General features: G+C 57.7%; 1 protein-coding gene across 1 annotated transcript in view; it reads left to right on the top strand.

Moving 5' to 3' along the window:
- Window positions 1–18,108, top strand: part of SYNGAP1 (synaptic Ras GTPase activating protein 1) — a 30,015-nt gene that overhangs the window by 1,839 nt on the left and 10,068 nt on the right. The window contains 13 exon segments of the mRNA XM_070360767.1: window positions 1,493–1,614; window positions 3,715–3,820; window positions 9,842–9,933; window positions 10,335–10,456; window positions 12,188–12,341; window positions 12,562–12,660; window positions 14,024–14,090; window positions 14,093–14,649; window positions 14,784–14,928; window positions 15,143–15,287; window positions 16,771–17,007; window positions 17,131–17,332; window positions 17,513–17,691. Of these exon segments, the coding sequence (XP_070216868.1) occupies window positions 1,493–1,614; window positions 3,715–3,820; window positions 9,842–9,933; window positions 10,335–10,456; window positions 12,188–12,341; window positions 12,562–12,660; window positions 14,024–14,090; window positions 14,093–14,649; window positions 14,784–14,928; window positions 15,143–15,287; window positions 16,771–17,007; window positions 17,131–17,332; window positions 17,513–17,691 (2,227 nt within the window).

The raw sequence follows: 18,108 nt of genomic DNA, 5'->3' as shown, positions 1-18,108 counted from the left end.
CAGTATCTGCAGTCTCAGAGTCTCAGAGTTTTGGTGATCTCTTTATCTAAAGGGTATGTCTCTGAGGTGGCACTGACAGAGTTTCAAGAGGATTGGGGTTTTTACATACCTGTGTTCAGGGAGTTCACCTCTGTCTCTGACCTGCAGATTGGGTAAATTTGAACCATGTTTACAGACAGGGGCTAGATTTTTTAACACTCTGCTACTCATAGCTTTTAGTTGGAATGAAGTTCACTGGCCAGTTCTTTTCCTGCAATATTCCCATGATTAATTATCCTGGAAAGGTAAGGGGATTTGATCTTTTTGCCTCTAAACTCTCTGTCACCCTCATTCCTTAAGCTTCTTTTCTATCACGCTGATGTCATCAATTTGATCTCTCTGACTTCTAGAGGGCCTGCCCACTATGCCGCTGTGATGGTGTGTAGCACTGGGGTTTAAAGGAGAGGCACTTTGCACACACAGGGGTGTGGAAGAACAGCAGAATCAGGGGAGGGGCGACCCTTAGTCTACTACTTGTGGAAGTTTTGTCCCCATCCCCAGCCTCTATGTCACAGGCCTGGGTCTTTCATTCTTCCCTCCCCTCTTCCTTCCTCAGGCTTCTCACGGTGCCTTGGGGAGGTTCCTACTTGAGGAGTTGGCTTCCATCCTGTCCATGGAGACTGGGGAGGTGGGATAGGGGACAGTATTGAATCTTTGACCTCTGGGCATGGAGTAGGGGAAGAGATCAACTCAGTATTCATGCAAACAAGGGCATATTTCCTGCCTCCTCAGTCCCCAACCCTTCCACAGCCAGATACCAACAAGACCCATCCTTCCTCTCCCACCAGCAGAAGCAGCTCTTTCCCTGAAGGATAAAGCAGAGTTGGGCTGGGGAGGAGGGAGTGAAGGAAAGCAGAGAGGCAGGAGAGGAGGCCCTCTCAGGATTCTGACCCTGGGAATAAGTCAGTTCCTCACTCCCTTTCTTTTCTAGACATTTAGCTTTTAGTCTCATGACCCAAATGTTCCTACATCCCCATCCTTCTTCCCACAGCTCTGTAGGCTTCCTTACTCTCTTGCAGATGGGTGGGGCCACCTTCCAAATCCTTGTCTCCTGCAGCTATCTGGTTGCCCTTCCTCTTCCCAGACACTTGCCACCGACCTTCTTGTATTTTTCTTCCGCCAGTTTTGCTGGACCCTCAGCCTTTTGAGTTTTCAGAAGTGGGTGGAGAGCTCCTCCCCCTTTCTCTGCCTCCAAACTCATACTCTGTCAGGATATCATTCCCCTCTGAACCACTCCTCTGTATTTTCTTCTGCCAAGTCTACTGAGCCCCTCAGCTCCCACCGCCCCAGCCAGAGAAGCTTATCTTCTGTTCCTCTATAGTTTTCAGGGGCCTCACCCCCTTCTATGATCTCCTTAAGGTGGGTGGGGGCCCCTTGTTCCCCTTTATGGACTCTTCTGTCCCCTGAACGCATAGAGCTTCCCTTACGGTTTCTGTGTATCTCTGCCCCCTAGATGTACGGGGACCCCCTATGCACCGAACCCAATACGTTCACTCCCCGTATGATCGTCCTGGTTGGAACCCTCGGTTCTGCATCATCTCGGGGAACCAGCTTCTCATGCTGGATGAGGACGAGGTGAGCAGGGTGGGAAGGCTGGGAAGAGACCTCTGGGTCGCATGGGAAAATGTGAGAGAAGGATGGGAGAATCCTCATTTGCAAAGGGACGTGAGACACAGAGATGGCAAAGGGAAAGATACTGGCAAGTGGTGGGAGGAGGGTGGCCTTGAGACTTGGTTGAGACGTCAGAAGGGGCAGGGGTTCTTTCCCTTGGCCAGGGGGGTCTTTGAGGGCCATGTGCAGTGATGGGGAGGAGCTATGGTTCTAAAGATTTGGGGGTGCCTTCTGTTTTCACCCTGCTCCTATTGTGGGATAGGTTAGGCTAAGAAATGGAAACAAAAGGGCTTGGAGGAGGGTGAAGACACGGATCACTTTGGAGGGAACAGCTCCCTCTCCTCTCTCCATACTGAGCAAGCCTCATCACTGACCACTCCCCATCCTTTCCCTGGCATGGGGCAGAGTCCATGGACTCAGAGTGGGGTCTCTGAGGGAACTGGGAAGGGGCTGCAGGGTACAAGGAGAGATGATGGAGAGCAGTAGGTCTGGGCCTCGATGGTGGTGAAGACAGGGAAGCCTGAGATCAGGGTTTAGAGAGATGCTGAGAGGGCTTTCGCCAGGGACACGGGGAAGGAATATGAGGGAAGAGATACCTGGGGGGTGAGGGGAACTGGGAATATGGGAAGTTGTCTAAAGGAGTCAGAGTGGGATAGAGGCAAGGACCAGCCAAATTGGAAGATGTGAAATGAACAGAGCATCCTTGGAGGTGGCAGCCATGCAGTATGATTAGAGATCCAGGGGAGTGTGGGTTCTGGTTTTGGAGTCAGGTCAGCAGTAGAGCATCCATCGGAGGAAACAGAAGATGTGACTCTGAAGAATGGATCCCCAGAGGTGTGATTCAGGCGGTGGGGGTGACTTAGGTAAGCTTTAGAGAGTGATAGGATAACCTGCAAGACCAGAGAGGTGGTGAGAGATATGTCCCAAAAGCTGTCGGGAAGGGTGTAGTGAGGCAGGGTTAGAACTGGAGTTGAGGTTAACCAGAGTTTCGAGGAATCTGGGGGGCAAGTGAGTGTGGAGAGAGGCCTGGGTAGAGAGCTTCCCAGGCACAGAGTCAAGTTGAAGCCTCATCCAGGGAGGACATGGTGACTCAAGGGAAGGGTGCTTTGGGGAGTCCAAGTGTTAGGCACTGGGGGCCAATTTGAATGGTCACTAGTCGTGGCCAAGCGTTTGGGGTCTGTAGGATGAATGGGGGAAACTGGAGACTGTGAGAATGAAGAGGTTGGACAGTGGGTGGGAGAATGAAGGAATGAGAGAGATGGGGACAGACAGGTCCAGAGGACTGGTGGCTAGAAACTGAGGTAGGAAGGGTGTGGAGGGGGGCCTGGAATGGCAGTGTGCAGGGCCACAGGGAACTGGAATTGGCTGGGTTGTGGAGCCCAGGCTGGGACTAGTGGGGTGGGTGGTTCTTGAAGGGGTGGAGATTGGTGGGGTGGAGAGGGGAAGGTTAGGAAGGAGGTGGCCAGGGAGACTTGGGGATGAGGCTTAGGGAGAGGTAATGGCTAAAGCGAGGTGAGCTAGGCTGAAGGGGTGGCCATGGAAGGCGATGAAAGGTGGGGGGGAGGTGACCAGGCCCTCAAGGGGGTGGGGAGATTGGGTCCCATTCTGGCCGCAAGCCTGGCCGTGGGAGGGAGACAAGCTGTGGATCCTGATTATAAATGCAGCTTCTGCTACCCCCGTGACAGCCACCGAGGGAGGGAAGGGGGTGAGGGCGGTGGGAGGTTGGGAGGAGAACAGGGAGAATGGAGGAACTGAAGGTCAAGGGGAAAGTGGATTTGGGGAGCAGCAAAGACCAGAGTGGTTGCGGGGATTCCCTGGAGGGTGTTTCAAAAGACATGGTGGAAGAAAAGAGGAGGGTGGGACGGGAGGGGATAAGCAGACTCGGAGAGAGAAAGCAATGAGAAATCCACTCACCCCGAGACACCTAAAAAGAGTACGGAGGGGCGGGGGCAGGTGGTCAGACTGGTGGGAAGGGAGGCTCAGCCTCCTCTGGTGGGGAAGAGAAAGAAGAGGGACGGCCTGGGCCCGCGAGGTCTGACGCCCCCCCTCCACCGCATCCCCTAGATACACCCCCTTCTGATCCGGGACCGGAGGAGCGAGTCCAGTCGCAACAAACTGCTGAGACGCACGGTCTCCGTGCCGGTGGAGGGGCGGCCCCACGGCGAGCATGGTACGGCGGCCGAGCAGGCTCTCGTACCCCGAACAGGCGCGGGGAGGGGGCTGCGGGGGCCTGGGTGCAGGGGAGGGGGCGTCCGGGGCCGGGAGGGGGCGGAGACGAAGTCTCGCACCGTGTGGGAGCCCGAGCAGAGCCGGCGCCCTCGTCTGGGGTCTGAGCGGGACGCAGGCTGTGGGTGAGAGGCCTCAGCGGTCCTCGCTGTTTCGCTCTCTTTTTCCTCTCCAGCAGCGAAGTTTGACTGTTTCCCCGGTGCTTGTAAAAATAGTCTGCTTAGATCTTTCGCTTCCTGTCCGAGTGTGGCTGCCCCTGCCCCTCCCTGGCCTGGGTCTGGGATCTTGGAGAGAATGACCTAGTTCCCGCCCTGCCCCCAGACCTCTGCCCCACCCCCCACGCTCCTGATTCTTCTCCCAGACCTTCTGGCCTGGGGACCCTCCCTCTTGCCCCCTTTTCTTTTTCTCATCAGCTGTTTTTATTTTTCTGCAATTCTGTCACCCTCTTCTGCTTTCCTCCCTGATTTCTCTTATTTTCTCTGTCGCTCTTGGGTCGTCTGCCTCTCCCCTGTGTTCTCGGTGGAACTCCGTCAGACCCCCATCTCATCTCCTTTCTGTCTGTCTGTGGAGCTATGTGCTCCGTCTGTCTCTCCAACTCTCCCTCTCTCCATCTGTCTCTTCCCCTCCCTCCCTCTTTCTGCCCCCCCCATCCACCCCCCTCTTTAGTCATTTAAAAAAAGATTTTTGTCTTCCTGAGAAGTTCGCTTAAAAGGTTTCCATGGGAACAGTGAGGGGAGATGAAGGCAGAGAACAGAGATCTGCAGCCAAGGTGCAGAGAGACGCCCTCAGCCCCCAGAAACCCCCTTGTCACTGCCCCCTACCACTGTGTCCCCCTTCCAGGACCAAGGGTCCAGGTCCTTCATCCCCTCAATCCCTGGTGACCCCTTTATTCTACCAGCATCCCCCCTCCCCTCAGGGATCCAGGCTTCCAGTTTCTCTTCCGTAGAGCTAGTGGCCTGTCTCCATCCTTTGGCTCCCTTCAGCCCTCTCTGATAGGCTCAGGCCTTACTGCTCTTGGGGGCCAGTTCTGGGACCCTGGGTGGATCGCTGGCCAGGGGTGTGTGTCATTGTCATGGAAACTTGTGACCATGGGGGCGTGTGGGTAGCACATTTCTGTGAGGCAAAGCCAGGTGGTGCTGCTGGTGGTGGTGGAATGTGTATAGAGAATGTGTGTGATGTCTGTCACATCTGTGTGTGTGTGTGTGAAAGAGAGAGTCAGTCATGTCCATGCCTGGGAAAGGTTTGTGTCCATGTGTGCATACCTGTGTGTCCAGCCCAGAATGGTCACATGCTCATGGAGCATGTTTGTTATATATCTGGTGGTGGGCGTCTCTGCCCACATATTCCCCTTCTATCTTCTTACTGTCACTCCTCAGGGTCTGGGGTCTCTCGTGTGGGTCTCTTGTGTGTTAGGGAGGAGGGCACTCATGTATGTTTGGAACTGGGGATGGTGTGTGGAGGAGTTTGTGTTGGAAGTTCAGTAAGGGCTGGGAGGGGGTCCAGGGATATATATATTTGGGGGGAGTGTTTAGTGAAAGAGTTGCTGGCTGGTGAACGTTTGGGGTTCTCAGGGGGACGTGGAGTGTGTAAAGGGAGTGGAGAATGTGCAAGGAACCTAGAAGTTTTGGGACCCTGGGGGCCTGGGTCCGAGGTCTGTGTAGAGGCTGTGGACTCTCGAGCCCAGGAGAGGTCGCCGGACCTTCAAGGGGCATCGGCATTCAGGGCTCCTCCTCTCCTGGGTGGAGCCGCCGCCCCTCATTCCCTCCGTGGTTTCGATGGGGGGTCCAGCTCAGGAAGGGATGGTGGGAGGCCCGGTTGGTTTTGGGGGTCCCTTTGCCCCCCTCCCGCATCTCTCTCGCTCTGTCTCCGGGCGACGGGGCTCGTGACAGAGGCGGCCACGGCAGCAGCGGTCGCCTAGCAACGGCGGCGGGGCCCGGGCAACGGCGGCAGCGGCGGGAGCGGCGGCGGAGGGAGCCGTTCCCGCGGCCGTCACCGCGCGGCCGTCCCGGCCGTCCCGGGCCCCGCCGCCGCCCCCACCGCGCCGGGCGGCGCGAGCCGGGCCGCGCCGCCCCCTCTCCTGCCACACCCGCCCCTCCCCCGCCGGGGAGCCCCCCTCCCGACCCTCCGGGGGGCGGTGCGAGGTAAGGGCGGGCCGGGCGGACGAGGAGCGCGTGGGGGGGCGCCGCGCTCGAGGGGGCGCGCGTGTGCGTGGGCGCGGGGCGGGGGTGGGGAGGCCGCGGCGGCGGCGGCGGCGGCGGCGGCTGCTCCCTCCGCATGTTCTCGCTGCATCTGCCGAGTGGGGGGAGTTATGGTAACTGGCGGGGGGCAGCGGAGGCGGGGGGTCGGAAACTGGCCTCGTAGGACCAGTCTCCGGAGCGCGCGGGGGCGGCCGGTGTAGGGTGGTCTTGGAGCCCCTCGGTGGAGGCGGCAGCCCTGGTGTCCGCGTGTGTGTCGGTGTCCAGGCTTGTGTCTCCTGTGTGTTAGTGCCATGTGCACACGGGGCCCATTCCTCGCGTGCACATGTGCAGCCAGCCTTTTGCAACCTGTCCTGCCCTCGGCTTGCTTCCCACCTAAGGCTTTGCTGGCTGCCCCGGCTTGGGGGGCAGCACTTGGCCGTACTGGTCCCTGTCACCTCTGACCCTGAGAATGCATGTCCCTGGCTGGGGCTCGCCTTCTGTCAGTCTCCTGTGTGTGGGGATGTGTGGCTGCATGAGGAGGATTTCTGTGTCCCTGGTGGCAGGTGTGTGTCTTTGCATGTGTGTTCCATCATTGGCCTGGGGATCTGTGTCAGTCCCAGCATGGGTGTCCAGGGTGTGTCTGGATGTGGGTGGTATGCAAGTGGGGGGAGAGAGTAAGTGTGTGTGAGTGTATTCTTTGGAATCCTACCATGTATGAAACACCTTTGGGCTAGCAGGTGTGAGCCCCTGCTCCGTTAGGGAGTGAGGATAGGAAAGCTAGCTGAAAAGGGAAAGAGTGGGGTAAAGACGAAAAGCGGGGAGTTGGGGGAGAGGAGGACTGAGAGAGGCTTGGCGAGGAGAGGGAATGGCTGAAGACGATTTGGGCAGGTGGGACTTGGTGGTGTCAGGTTGAGAAGAGAGGAGAGAGAAGGTGGGGAACTGGCTGGAGCTGGTGGAGAAGGGGCCTGGGAGTGGGGGGGCAGCGCAGGGGCAAGAGAGTCAGGCCTTCCCATGAAGCGGTCGCTGAGAGGAGAGTGGCGGCTAGGCCTGGGGCTTGTGTGGGCCTGTAGGATCGGGCTTGGCTGGCTCAGGAGAGGCCATCCTAGAGGCCGGCTCCCAGTGAGGCCTGGCACAGCAGGACCTGCTAGTAGAGGTGTCCGTTCCTCTCCAGCTCTGTTCCTCCACCTGCTTTGGCAGCCTTCCTCCGGGGCTCCCCTTGAGAGCTGCCAGCGGGGTGTGACGGGGAAGAAAGGCCAAAGGGAAGGTTAGCAGTTTGGGCGATTGGAGGATATGGGGAGATTCTGTGGGTGATGGCAAGATTAGAGAGGTTGGAGAGGTGGGAATGCAAGCCCTTGCTGTGTGTGTGAGTGAGTGCAATTGTGTGTGTATACAGGGTGTGTACATGTGTGGGTGTGTGCACAATGCCTGTGTTACGGGTCTGTGTAGGTGGCTGTTATGCGTGTGCATGCGTGTATACATCGTGCAGGGATGGGACACGGAGGCCCAGGATCTCGGTGTGTGCTTTTCAGGTTTGCTCTCTGCGTGGACATGGGCCTGTGGCATGTGTTCTGAACATGTCACTGCATGCAGCACTAAGAACAGGATATCCTGTGTTTCTGGTTTTTTTTCATTGTGGCAGTGAGGGTCTTTGTAAGCATATGCGTATGTGGTCTCTGTGTACGTCTGACTTAAATGAGTTTGTGCCTCTTAGTACTTAGTTATATGTGTAAGATTATATTACTTCCACGAATCAAGCAAACCAATTAGCAAATCCATTCTCCTTCTGTTAATTCTTTAGTTCTAAAGCAGAATTTTAGTGGATTTGAAGTTAGACTTTCTGCCTTTATTACAGGATCTTTTATATGAACATAATGGCTGAACTGCATTATTTGGCATAGAATGAGGCGAGCAGACCTGAGAAAAGCAAAGACTTAGGAAGGAAATACCCTGAACCCTTAGATGCACTGTTGAGTGTGTAACAGAAGGGTAGTTAATACATTTGTTCCTTGATTTTTCTTTATTCTGGTAGCAACACAGGGACTCCTGTGTTGGAGTCAGGAAAGGGCTGGGGAAGAAGGGGTTGTCCTGAGATAGAATGGTTGTGGTTGTACTTTTCCTGTGAATGAAGGATGCTTGTGCTTTGTGGGTATGGGGGTACCTTGATGCAGTCAGAATCTTGGTTTACTTAAGCATGTGTCTTAGAGGTTAAAGTGGCCCTCTCTGTGTGGGGGCCCTGTGTGGGTCTCTGGGTTAAATGTCCTTTTCTGTAATGTGCTGCCTACATAACTGCCCCAGGTCCACACCAGCAGCTCTCGTGAGTGTCAGGGTCAAGTATGCACTCCCCTGCTGCAGTGCTCACATATGTCTAAGCATGTGTCCTGTGGGGTATGTGGGCCCCAGGGCCTCAGGATGTGGACCTGTGGCACCGCCACCTCACCATTCTCTGCATGTCTCATAAGCACCTAGATTCCTCTTTATTTTTCGTATTGTGGTTATCATGTATATATGTCCCCCTCCCGACATAGCTCAGTGTATGTTTCTGTGCTCTACACATGTGTTGCTGAGGGACTGACAAGGGTTTCCATGTCATGGGATCCACATTTTTGTGTGTAGATCTCCTAACACCTGGGTTTTAGAGGCATAGGGAAGCTGGGCAATTTGCAGGCGATTTGCAGTTCAGGAAGCTGACAGTGAAGCTATGGCTGTGGCCCTGGCCCTCCCTTGTTTTGGACGCTAGAGGGTTAACAGGCGGCTCTTCCGGTCCCCCCCACCAGCCTGTAGCTTCTTGTTGCTGTGGAGATGGTAGCCCCGCCCCTGATGCAGCACCTGCCCCCCCATTGGCTGCAGTGGTGACTGTGGGGCTGAGGGGGGAGCCCAGGCCTGGGCAGCCATTCTGGAGCTGGAGCCCGAGCTTGGCATCCCCCCACTTTCATTCTCCTCTAGCTCCTCAGCCCCTCTCAATTCCCTGGCAGCAGAGCCTCAGCTTCCCTCCTCCGAGCTGCCACCCCTCCAGACTCAGAGCCATCCGAGCTTCCTCCGCGTTCACCTCCCCTCCTCCTCTTCGCCCTGCCCTCACTTGGGAGTCTCCCGAGTGCCCACTGCCCATTCTCCCCGCTCCCCTGCGTTTTTCCCCTTCCCCTTCCCCCTTCCCTTCTGACTCCCTGCATCTGCAGTGCACGTGGAGCCAGCCCCTTCTCCCCTCCCCCCTGCCCTTTGCTGTCCCCAGGCTGCTTCCGCTTCCACTCCGCACAGGTCCCTTCCAGGACCTCCCCCTCCAGGCCAGGGAGGGGGTCATGGGAGGCAGTCCTGGCCCTCCAGACAGACAGGGCTTCCATGAGTGGGGTCGCGGGGGAAGATGTGCCCAGTTGAAAGAAGAGGAAAGCCTGCCTCTGGCCCATGACCTTTAACCCGACTTCCCCCCCAGCTGACCCCTTCCTGGGGGTGTGGGCACCAAGAACCTAGGTGCTGTGGCTCTTCGGTGTCCTTTATTCCTGGAGTTTAACTGATGCTCTCAGCCATGCCCCTTTGCTGACTGCCAGCCCCAACCCCAGTCATGGGCCTGAGGCCCCCCACCCCGTCCCCTTCTGGGGGCTCCGGCTCAGGTTCCTTGCCCCCTCCTTCCCGCCGCCAGCCTCTCAGCCGCCGCTGCTCTTCCTGCTGCTTCCCGGGGGGTAGGTGAGGCTGGAGCTGAGGGGCAGAGGGAGGGGGCTGATATGCTGGGGCCAGGGTGGACCCGGGGCTCCAGTGACCCCCTCCCACGTCCCTGCTGGCCCTCTCCTCCCCTCCAGAATACCACTTGGGTCGCTCGAGGAGGAAGAGTGTCCCAGGGGGGAAGCAGTACAGCATGGAGGCCGCCCCCGCCGCACCCTTCCGGCCCTCGGTGAGTGAAGGCCCTGCCAGATGTGGCTCAGCTGGTCCCCTCCCCGCCAGTCCCAGCTGGAGCCCCTGGACTGTGAGAAAGGGGGCAGGAGAGAGAATCTGTGCGTGTGTCCCCCCACCTCTTTGGTTCCCCCCTTCCTGGCTCTGCCCCCCCTGCTTCTCAGACCAGCCCTCCCACCTTCTCTAGGCTGGTGTGTGTGTGTGTGTTTGTGTGTGCACTCGCACCCGTGGGAGCAAAGGAAGACAAACTGGTAGCAGGGCTCCTGTGCCCTTTTTCTCACCCTGGAGACTTCCCTTTCCCCCCATCCCGCCTTCATCCAGGGGCTCTTTACCAGCTGAGCAGTGAGCAGGTGGAACTGACCCTACCCCAGCCCACCCCTATCCCCATTTCCCCCCACCCAGCAAGGCTTCCTGAGCCGGAGGCTAAAAAGCTCCATCAAACGCACGAAGTCACAACCCAAACTTGACCGGACCAGCAGCTTCCGCCAGATCCTGCCTCGCTTCCGAAGTGCTGACCATGACCGGTATGGGGTCTGAAGTGGGCTGGACCAGGGTGGGATGATTTGGATGCAGAGTAGGGGGCTCTGGAGTGCCCACTGCCCATTCTGTGGGGGCTATCAGAGTGCAGAGCTTGATGGCCTCAGATTGACTGAGAGGTGTTATGGGGCAGAAGCCAGAATGGAGGGGCAGCAGGAGGTGGGGAGTGGGGGCGGGGAACGGGAGCGGGCCGAAAGGGGATGAAGGTGAAGCCAAGGAGGGGCTCTCCTGGCTGGGGAAGGATGGTCTCCAGGCTGGGATGGACGGAGCTGCACAGAAGGACAGAGATGGAGTGACAGCCCGGGAGAGGACAGGGAAGGGGTGGTGGGCTGGGAGGGACTGGGGGATCTGGGTGGAGGGTCCCAGGGAAGGGGGGGCGGGGTGGGGCGGGGCGGCAGGTGCATGTGGAGCGTGTGGAGGAGGGCAGGCAGCACAGGTGTGCAGGTCCACAGCACGGGGAGTGGGGGGGGGGGGAGGCTGGAGGGTTCATCACGGACTGAGCCTGAGGAGGAAGGCCGCAGACAGGCCAGAGGGCACCGTCGCCAGGGCTGGGCTGGAAGGAAACGTCGTTTGCTCCTGGGCTCCTGGGGTCTGCTTCTTGGGGTCCCTCTTTGGAATCCCCCCTCACCCGGTTCCTCCCAGGGGAGAAACCTGTCCTTCCTTCCCCCCGTCTGGCCGCCCCTGAGGCAGGGCAGGTAGGGAGTTGGGCTAGGTGAGTCACACCTTCCCCTCCCCCTCCGTGTCCCCGGAGCTGGATTTGGAGCTGGATTTGGGGCCGGCAGGGGGTGAGGGCCTGGTATTCCTGGCCGCGGGGGCGGGGGGCCGGGGGAGCGTCGCGCTGACGGCAATGGAGCCCAAGATGACGGGGCTGCTATAAATAGCTCCACGGAGGCTCCCACACCCGAGCTCCCCCTCCCTTCCCCACTGCTCTCTACTCCTCAGCCCCTCGCTGGCTCCCAGAGCTTGGGTCCTGTGACTCCGGCCTCCACTCCCCTCAGCGCGTGGGCCTCTGCTCTCCTGAGGGGTGCTCCCAAGTTCCCCCCTGCTTGCCCTCTGTGCCCTCAGCCGCGCTGCAGGGCCCCTGCTCACCTCCTGCCGCCCTGTCTCCACTCTTCCCTTTCCCTCTTCGTCTTCTCCTTTCCCCATCTCTTCCTCCCTAGTCCTCGTTTCCAGACCCATGCTCCTGCTCTCAGTTTTCTGCCCACAGCCTTCTCGCGTTTCTTACTATTTTCCCTCATTCGTTCCCTCAGTTTTGCTAAAATGTGTTCTCTTACCTCATTCATTCTTGGATTTATTAAGTGGTTTTTAGGTCATACCTATGTGGCAGGCCCAGACCAACATCTTCGTACTTGTAATTGTTGACTCCCAAGAATCAAGACTCCCATAGCTGTGGGGTTTTTTAGGGGGGTGATCACCTAGAAGTCCCATCTAGAACTGTCCAAAGCCCACCTGTTTACTTTTTTCATTTCTGGCTTGAGATACTTCTGGGTGTCCCCAGTATTCAGAACCCCTTAGGTGGTGGACTGAGGGGAGGGGCTTTGTCTCACACCCCTTGTGTCCTTCCCTGTACGGGCTGGGTTTCTGTGTCTGTGGGAAGTGGGTGTAGGAGCGCTTTCCCCAGGTCTCTGTCCCTCCTAGAGCCTGCTTGGTGATGCAGCCGTCTGGGTTTGTAAGCAGGCTGGGCCCTGATCCCCCCTCCTGGACCCCCACCCTGCCAGGGCCCGGCTGATGCAGAGCTTTAAGGAGTCGCACTCTCACGAGTCCCTGCTGAGTCCTAGTAGCGCGGCCGAGGCCTTGGAGCTCAACTTGGATGAAGACTCCATTATCAAGCCAGTGCACAGCTCCATTCTGGGCCAGGAGTTCTGTTTTGAGGTACTGGCTGTGTGGGGCTGGGGCAGGCCCAAGGGTCAGGGTCCAGGAGGGAGAGGCAGAGAGGCCTGGAGAAGGTGGCAGAGGTGGGATGTCAGGCAAACAGAAGCCTCTGGGGCTGGGAGGAAGGTGGAATGGGCCGGGAGGAAGAGATGGTGGGGTGATCCCAGCCCTGGGAGTCCTCTCTCTTCTAGAGCCCCTCTGACCCTGCACCCCTCTTCAGGTAACAACATCATCAGGAACAAAATGCTTCGCCTGTCGTTCTGCCGCTGAAAGGGACAAATGGATCGAGAACCTGCAGCGGGCAGTGAAGCCCAACAAGGTACTGCGTGTCTGGGGCTCCAGATGGCATGGGCAGGGTGATGTCCAGGGGGCCGGGGTCCTTGGCGAGAGGGGAGGGGGGCAGGTGGAGGAGTAGAAGGAGACCCCCCGTTTCTTTTTGTTTTCTTCTGCCTTATGATGTTTCCTTTCCATAGAAATCATAGATAGAGAGCTGACAGGGCTCTGGAATTTCCTCCAGTGCATCTTCCCTGCAAGCAGGGATGTCCCCCTAATACCCTGACAGGTGGGCGCCCAGCCCCGCTTGCAGTGTTTCTGTAGCACACACAGATTGGTCACATAGCTGAATCTCGAAACCATGGTTTCTTCTCTGTACAACTGGTAGGAGTGGGGTTGAAGTAGAATATCTCTAAAGTTCCTCTGGCTCAAAAATTCTGTGAGTCTGTGTTCTTCCCAGGAGAAATGCTCCCAGTTCCGTCTGCTGTTCTCTGTGTCCCAGCTTCCAGTGAGCTCCTCTCTGGAGACCCTTGTTTGTCAATGTCCTCCTTAAAACCTAGACCCAAGATGCTGCAATCTTCCCTGCTGCAGAGTCCAGATACCAGGCTCTTTTCACACTGAAACCTCACTGGTCATTGTCAGCCTCCAGGCCCTTTTTGCATTAACTGTAGATTCTCACCTTTTGCATTTATGCCTTTTTTTTTTTCAATTAACTTCTGATTGTCTTTGAAAGACTCCTCAGTTCTCCTGTTCAAATCCCACCTTAATATTTTGGGTTTATTATTATAACTTAAAAAAAATCTTTTCCCAATACGAATTCTATCAACTGATGTATGAGCTCAGTCTATATCTATTTGCTCTGGCTGCTATAACAAACTCCCACTAACTAGGCTACTTCAAATAACAGAAATTTATTCTCTGGTAGTCAGGAGACCAGAAGTCAAAAATTAAGGTGTCGGCAAGGCCTTGCTCCTCTGGAAGCTCTAGGAAGAATCCTCCCCTTCCCCTTCATACTGTCTGGGGATTGCCAGCAGTCTCCAGCATCCCTTAACTTATAGCTCCATCTGCAAAATTTTTACTTCCATCTTCACTGGGTCTTCTCCTTTCCGTGTGTATCTGGTCTCAAAATTTCCCTCTCCACATAGACCCCAGTCATGGGATTTAGGATCCATCCTAATCCAGTATTGACCACATGTCAATGTGATTTTATCTGCAAGGACCATATTTCCAAAACAGGTCACATTCCCAGGTTCCGAGTAGACCGAATTTGAGGGAGACAAGGTCCAGTTCCATACACACCTTCTCAACTCTGTGATTGCTGGTCTCAGAGACTGGGTTTTTGACTGTCTCTCCTCTTTTGGTGTCTCTGGCTCTCTGGCCCTTCCCCTTCACCCACCCTACCCTGCCAGGACAACAGCCGCCGGGTAGACAACGTATTGAAGCTGTGGATCATAGAGGCCCGGGAGCTGCCTCCCAAGAGCGGTACTACTGTGAGCTCTGCCTGGATGACATGCTGTATGCACGCACCACCTCTAAGCCCCGCTCAGCCTCAGGGGACACCGTTTTCTGGGGTGAGCACTTCGAGTTCAACAACCTGCCAGCCGTCCGGGCCCTGCGGCTGCACCTATACCGTGACTCGGACAAAAAGCGCAAGAAGGACAAGGCAGGCTATGTCGGCCTGGTGACTGTGCCTGTGGCCACTCTGGCCGGGCGCCACTTCACAGAGCAGTGGTACCCTGTGACCCTGCCGACGGGCAGCGGGGGCTCTGGGGGTATGGGGGGCTCGGGTGGGGGAGGGGGCTCTGGGGGTGGCTCAGGGGGCAAGGGCAAAGGAGGTTGCCCAGCGGTGCGGCTGAAAGCGCGTTACCAGACGATGAGCATACTGCCCATGGAGCTGTATAAGGAGTTCGCTGAGTACGTCACCAACCATTATCGGATGCTATGTGCGGTATTGGAGCCCGCCCTGAACGTCAAGGGCAAGGAGGAGGTCGCCAGTGCTCTGGTTCACATCCTGCAGAGTACAGGCAAGGCCAAGGTGAGTGCTGGGCCCTCAGGACAAGGTGACCTGGGCATGGGCGCTCGCTTGTGGGGACAGTAAGGGGAGGGCATGTGTGTCTTCATGAGCTTGGGTTGAACAGAGGCTGACCCCTGGCTCTTCCTGGACTCCAGGACTTCCTTTCAGACATGGCCATGTCCGAGGTGGACCGGTTCATGGAACGAGAACACCTCATATTCCGCGAGAACACGCTCGCCACTAAAGCCATAGAAGAGTACATGAGACTGATTGGTCAGAAATACCTCAAGGATGCCATCGGTACGGCCCTCCTGCAGGCCTTCTCCCCAAACCTACAGACACCCGGTCCAGCCCCAAACACAGCTCCTCCAGACCCCAAGTCCACCTTGCCTCAGCTCGGTGCTTCCAGACCCAGAGTCCCCAGCCTCCAGCCTGATTCTGAGAATCCCCAAACCCCAGTTGTCTCTGCCCTTTGAAAGTGTGACTGACCCCCACTGTGCCTCCAACCCCGCAGGGGAATTCATCCGTGCTCTGTATGAATCTGAGGAGAACTGTGAGGTGGACCCCATCAAGTGCACGGCATCCAGTTTGGCTGAGCACCAGGCCAACCTGCGGATGTGCTGTGAGTTGGCCCTGTGCAAGGTGGTCAACTCCCATTGGTGAGACTGGGAACTCTGGGTTGGGGGGCCAGGGTTGGGGGAGTCGTGTGTTCATCTGTTCATCCATCTGTCCATCTTCAAAGAGACCCAAGAACCAGTTGTGGGCAGAGTGCTGTGCTCAGTGGTATAGAGCAGACAGAGAGCTGCGAGGCTTGGCCTCTGCCCTCAGAGGCCCTGCACCAGAGGGGGCGGGATATCAGAGATGCAGAAAGCCAAGGGGCAGTGTAGTATGTGTTAAGTTCCAAGAAGGGGACCCTCCATCCCGCCTCCACACATAAGGTCAGAGAAGGCAGAGCTTGGAGATGAGCAGAGACAGCTTCATGGGAGAGGTGCTCCTGGGATGGGCTTAGAAGATTGGGCCAGGTTCTGACCTATAGAACATGGTGGGTTGAGAAGCTGCCTCCGGAGAAGGCTGTGGAGCAGACCTATGCGTGAGGGCGAGAGGTCCTGGGGCAGCAGGCAGAAGTGGTTTAGTGGAGCGTGTGGCTCACTTCAGTGGGGAATGGAGGGCCACGTGGTGGGACGGGGTGAGGAAAGTTAGCGTGTGAAGGCCTCACTGCCCAGTAAGGGAGCCTGAGTTCTCAGTAGGTCAGGGGACGCCTGTGACGGTGTGCAATATCGTGACCGTGAAGGTTAGGCCTTCAGTAGAAATGGGCGCAGAGGCGGTTGGATAGGGAGATGAAGTCCAGGCTAGTTGGGGGCTGTTGTTATTGTGTCAGGCATGGAAATCAGATCCTGAGTCAGGATCTGGCAGGAAAAGTAGAAAGGGGCCGCTGTAAGGACCCTCTGCAGAGAGGATCACCGGGTGTCCTCAGCTAATTGGAAAGGAAGGGCTGTGTCTGTGGGGGTCCTGAGGCCGTGAGGCTGGTGGCTGGGCGACCAGTGGCCTAACTGACAGAACCAGGGAGTCAAGAGGGGGAACTCAGCGGAGGTTGGAGGTGTGGGAGCAACGCTCAGCTCTACTCTCCATGGTTCGAAGTTTAAGGTGTCAATGGGACATTGCAGAGGAGGGCCTGGGAGTGGGGGGGTTTGAACTCTGAGCTGTTCCAGGGATTGGGGCCATGCCTGGGGTGCCTCCATCCCCATTTCCCTGGAATCCAGAAGAGTTGGGGGGTCCGAGCTCCCTGTACCTCAAGTGACCCTCCATCTCTCTCCCATCTCTGTCTCTCCCGGTGTCTTCTTCTCTTCTCCTGCTCTCCTCGTCTCTCTGGCACACGCGCTGTCTCCCCGTGTGTCCCTGTCCCCCGCCTCCCCCTCCGGCCCGCTTTCCGCCGTCTGTCCCCGCCGCAGCCCTTTTCCTCCTCAGCCCCCATCCTCCCCCCACGCCCTCCCTCACGCCCTGTCACTCTCACCTCTGCCTCTGCACCCTCGCCTCCTAACACCCCCCTCAGCATGTTCCCTGGAAGCTGAGGGTCTCTGGGGCTCAGTCCCGGTCTCTCTCTCTCTCTCTCTTTCTCTCTGTCTCCCCGCCCCTCCCCGCCAGCGTGTTCCCGAGGGAGCTGAAGGAGGTGTTTGCGTCCTGGAGACTGCGCTGTGCAGAGCGGGGCCGAGAGGACATTGCGGACCGGCTGATCAGCGCCTCGCTCTTCCTGCGCTTCCTCTGCCCGGCCATCATGTCGCCCAGCCTCTTCGGGCTCATGCAGGAGTACCCAGATGAGCAAACTTCGAGAACCCTCACGCTCATCGCCAAGGTCATCCAGAACCTGGCCAACTTTTCCAAGTGAGGGAAGCCTCAGGCCGGGGGTCGGGTGGGGCTGGCAGGAAGGGTCTTCTGAGTCCCTAGAGTCAGGCGTGGGTTGGGGCCTTCTGGGTGTGACCTGTACCTTCTGGATACTTTGGCCAGGTTTACCTCAAAGGAGGACTTTCTGGGCTTCATGAACGAGTTTCTGGAGCTGGAGTGGGGTTCCATGCAGCAGTTCCTGTACGAGATCTCCAACCTGGACACGCTGACTAACAGCAGTAGCTTTGAGGGTTATATCGACCTGGGCCGAGAGCTCTCCACGCTGCACGCCCTGCTGTGGGAGGTGCTGCCCCAGCTCAGCAAGGTCAGCATGGGCCCCTTGGCGGATCCTTAGGTCTCCAGAGGCTCCTGTGGCCCAGAGACCATCCCCTGAGCAGATTCTGCTGCCTGTCTGATCCCGGACACGTCACAGCCACTTCCTGGGCTCAGACACCTTTCCCTTTCTGAACTCTGAGGCCCCCAGGTAACAGCCTCCCTCTTCCAGGAAGCCCTCCTGAAGCTGGGCCCGCTGCCCCGGCTCCTCAATGACATCAGCACGGCTCTGAGGAACCCCAACATCCAGAGGCAGCCGAGCCGGCAGAGCGAGCGGCCCCGGCCTCAGCCCATGGTGCTGCGGGGCCCTTCGGCCGAGATGCAGGGCTACATGATGCGGGACCTCAACAGGTGAGCCCCGGGAGCCCCCGGCTGTGCCCTAAGAGCCCACACGTCTGTCCTGGATACACTTCTGGGTCCGTGTGCCTCTGTCAAGGACTTGAAAGAAAGGAAAGAGAAGCGTTTTCTTAGAGAAAACCGTAAGGAGACAGGTCCAGTGGTTAGGTTGAGAGCCTGTTTAAGTCAGAGGAAGCAAGCAGCACAGAGCATCCCCTGCCGAAAGCATCCCTCCAGCTCCACGTGCTAGGAGCCTGGGGGCCTTCAGCCTTCCCGGGCCTGCCCTGGGTCGGGGCTCAGCCAGGACACTGGGACCAGCCACCTGGTGTCAGGACGTGCAGATGGCTCTGTCCTAGTCCCCTCCGGGACCCCGCAGACCCTGCTCGCTCTGGCCCTGCCTCGCAGGGCCTCCCCTGCGCCGCCGGGCACTGC

This window comes from Bos mutus, chromosome 23 (genome assembly GCF_027580195.1).
Source record: "Bos mutus isolate GX-2022 chromosome 23, NWIPB_WYAK_1.1, whole genome shotgun sequence".
Lineage (NCBI taxonomy): Eukaryota > Metazoa > Chordata > Mammalia > Artiodactyla > Bovidae > Bos > Bos mutus.
This window is presented reverse-complemented; position numbering and strand designations above follow the sequence as displayed.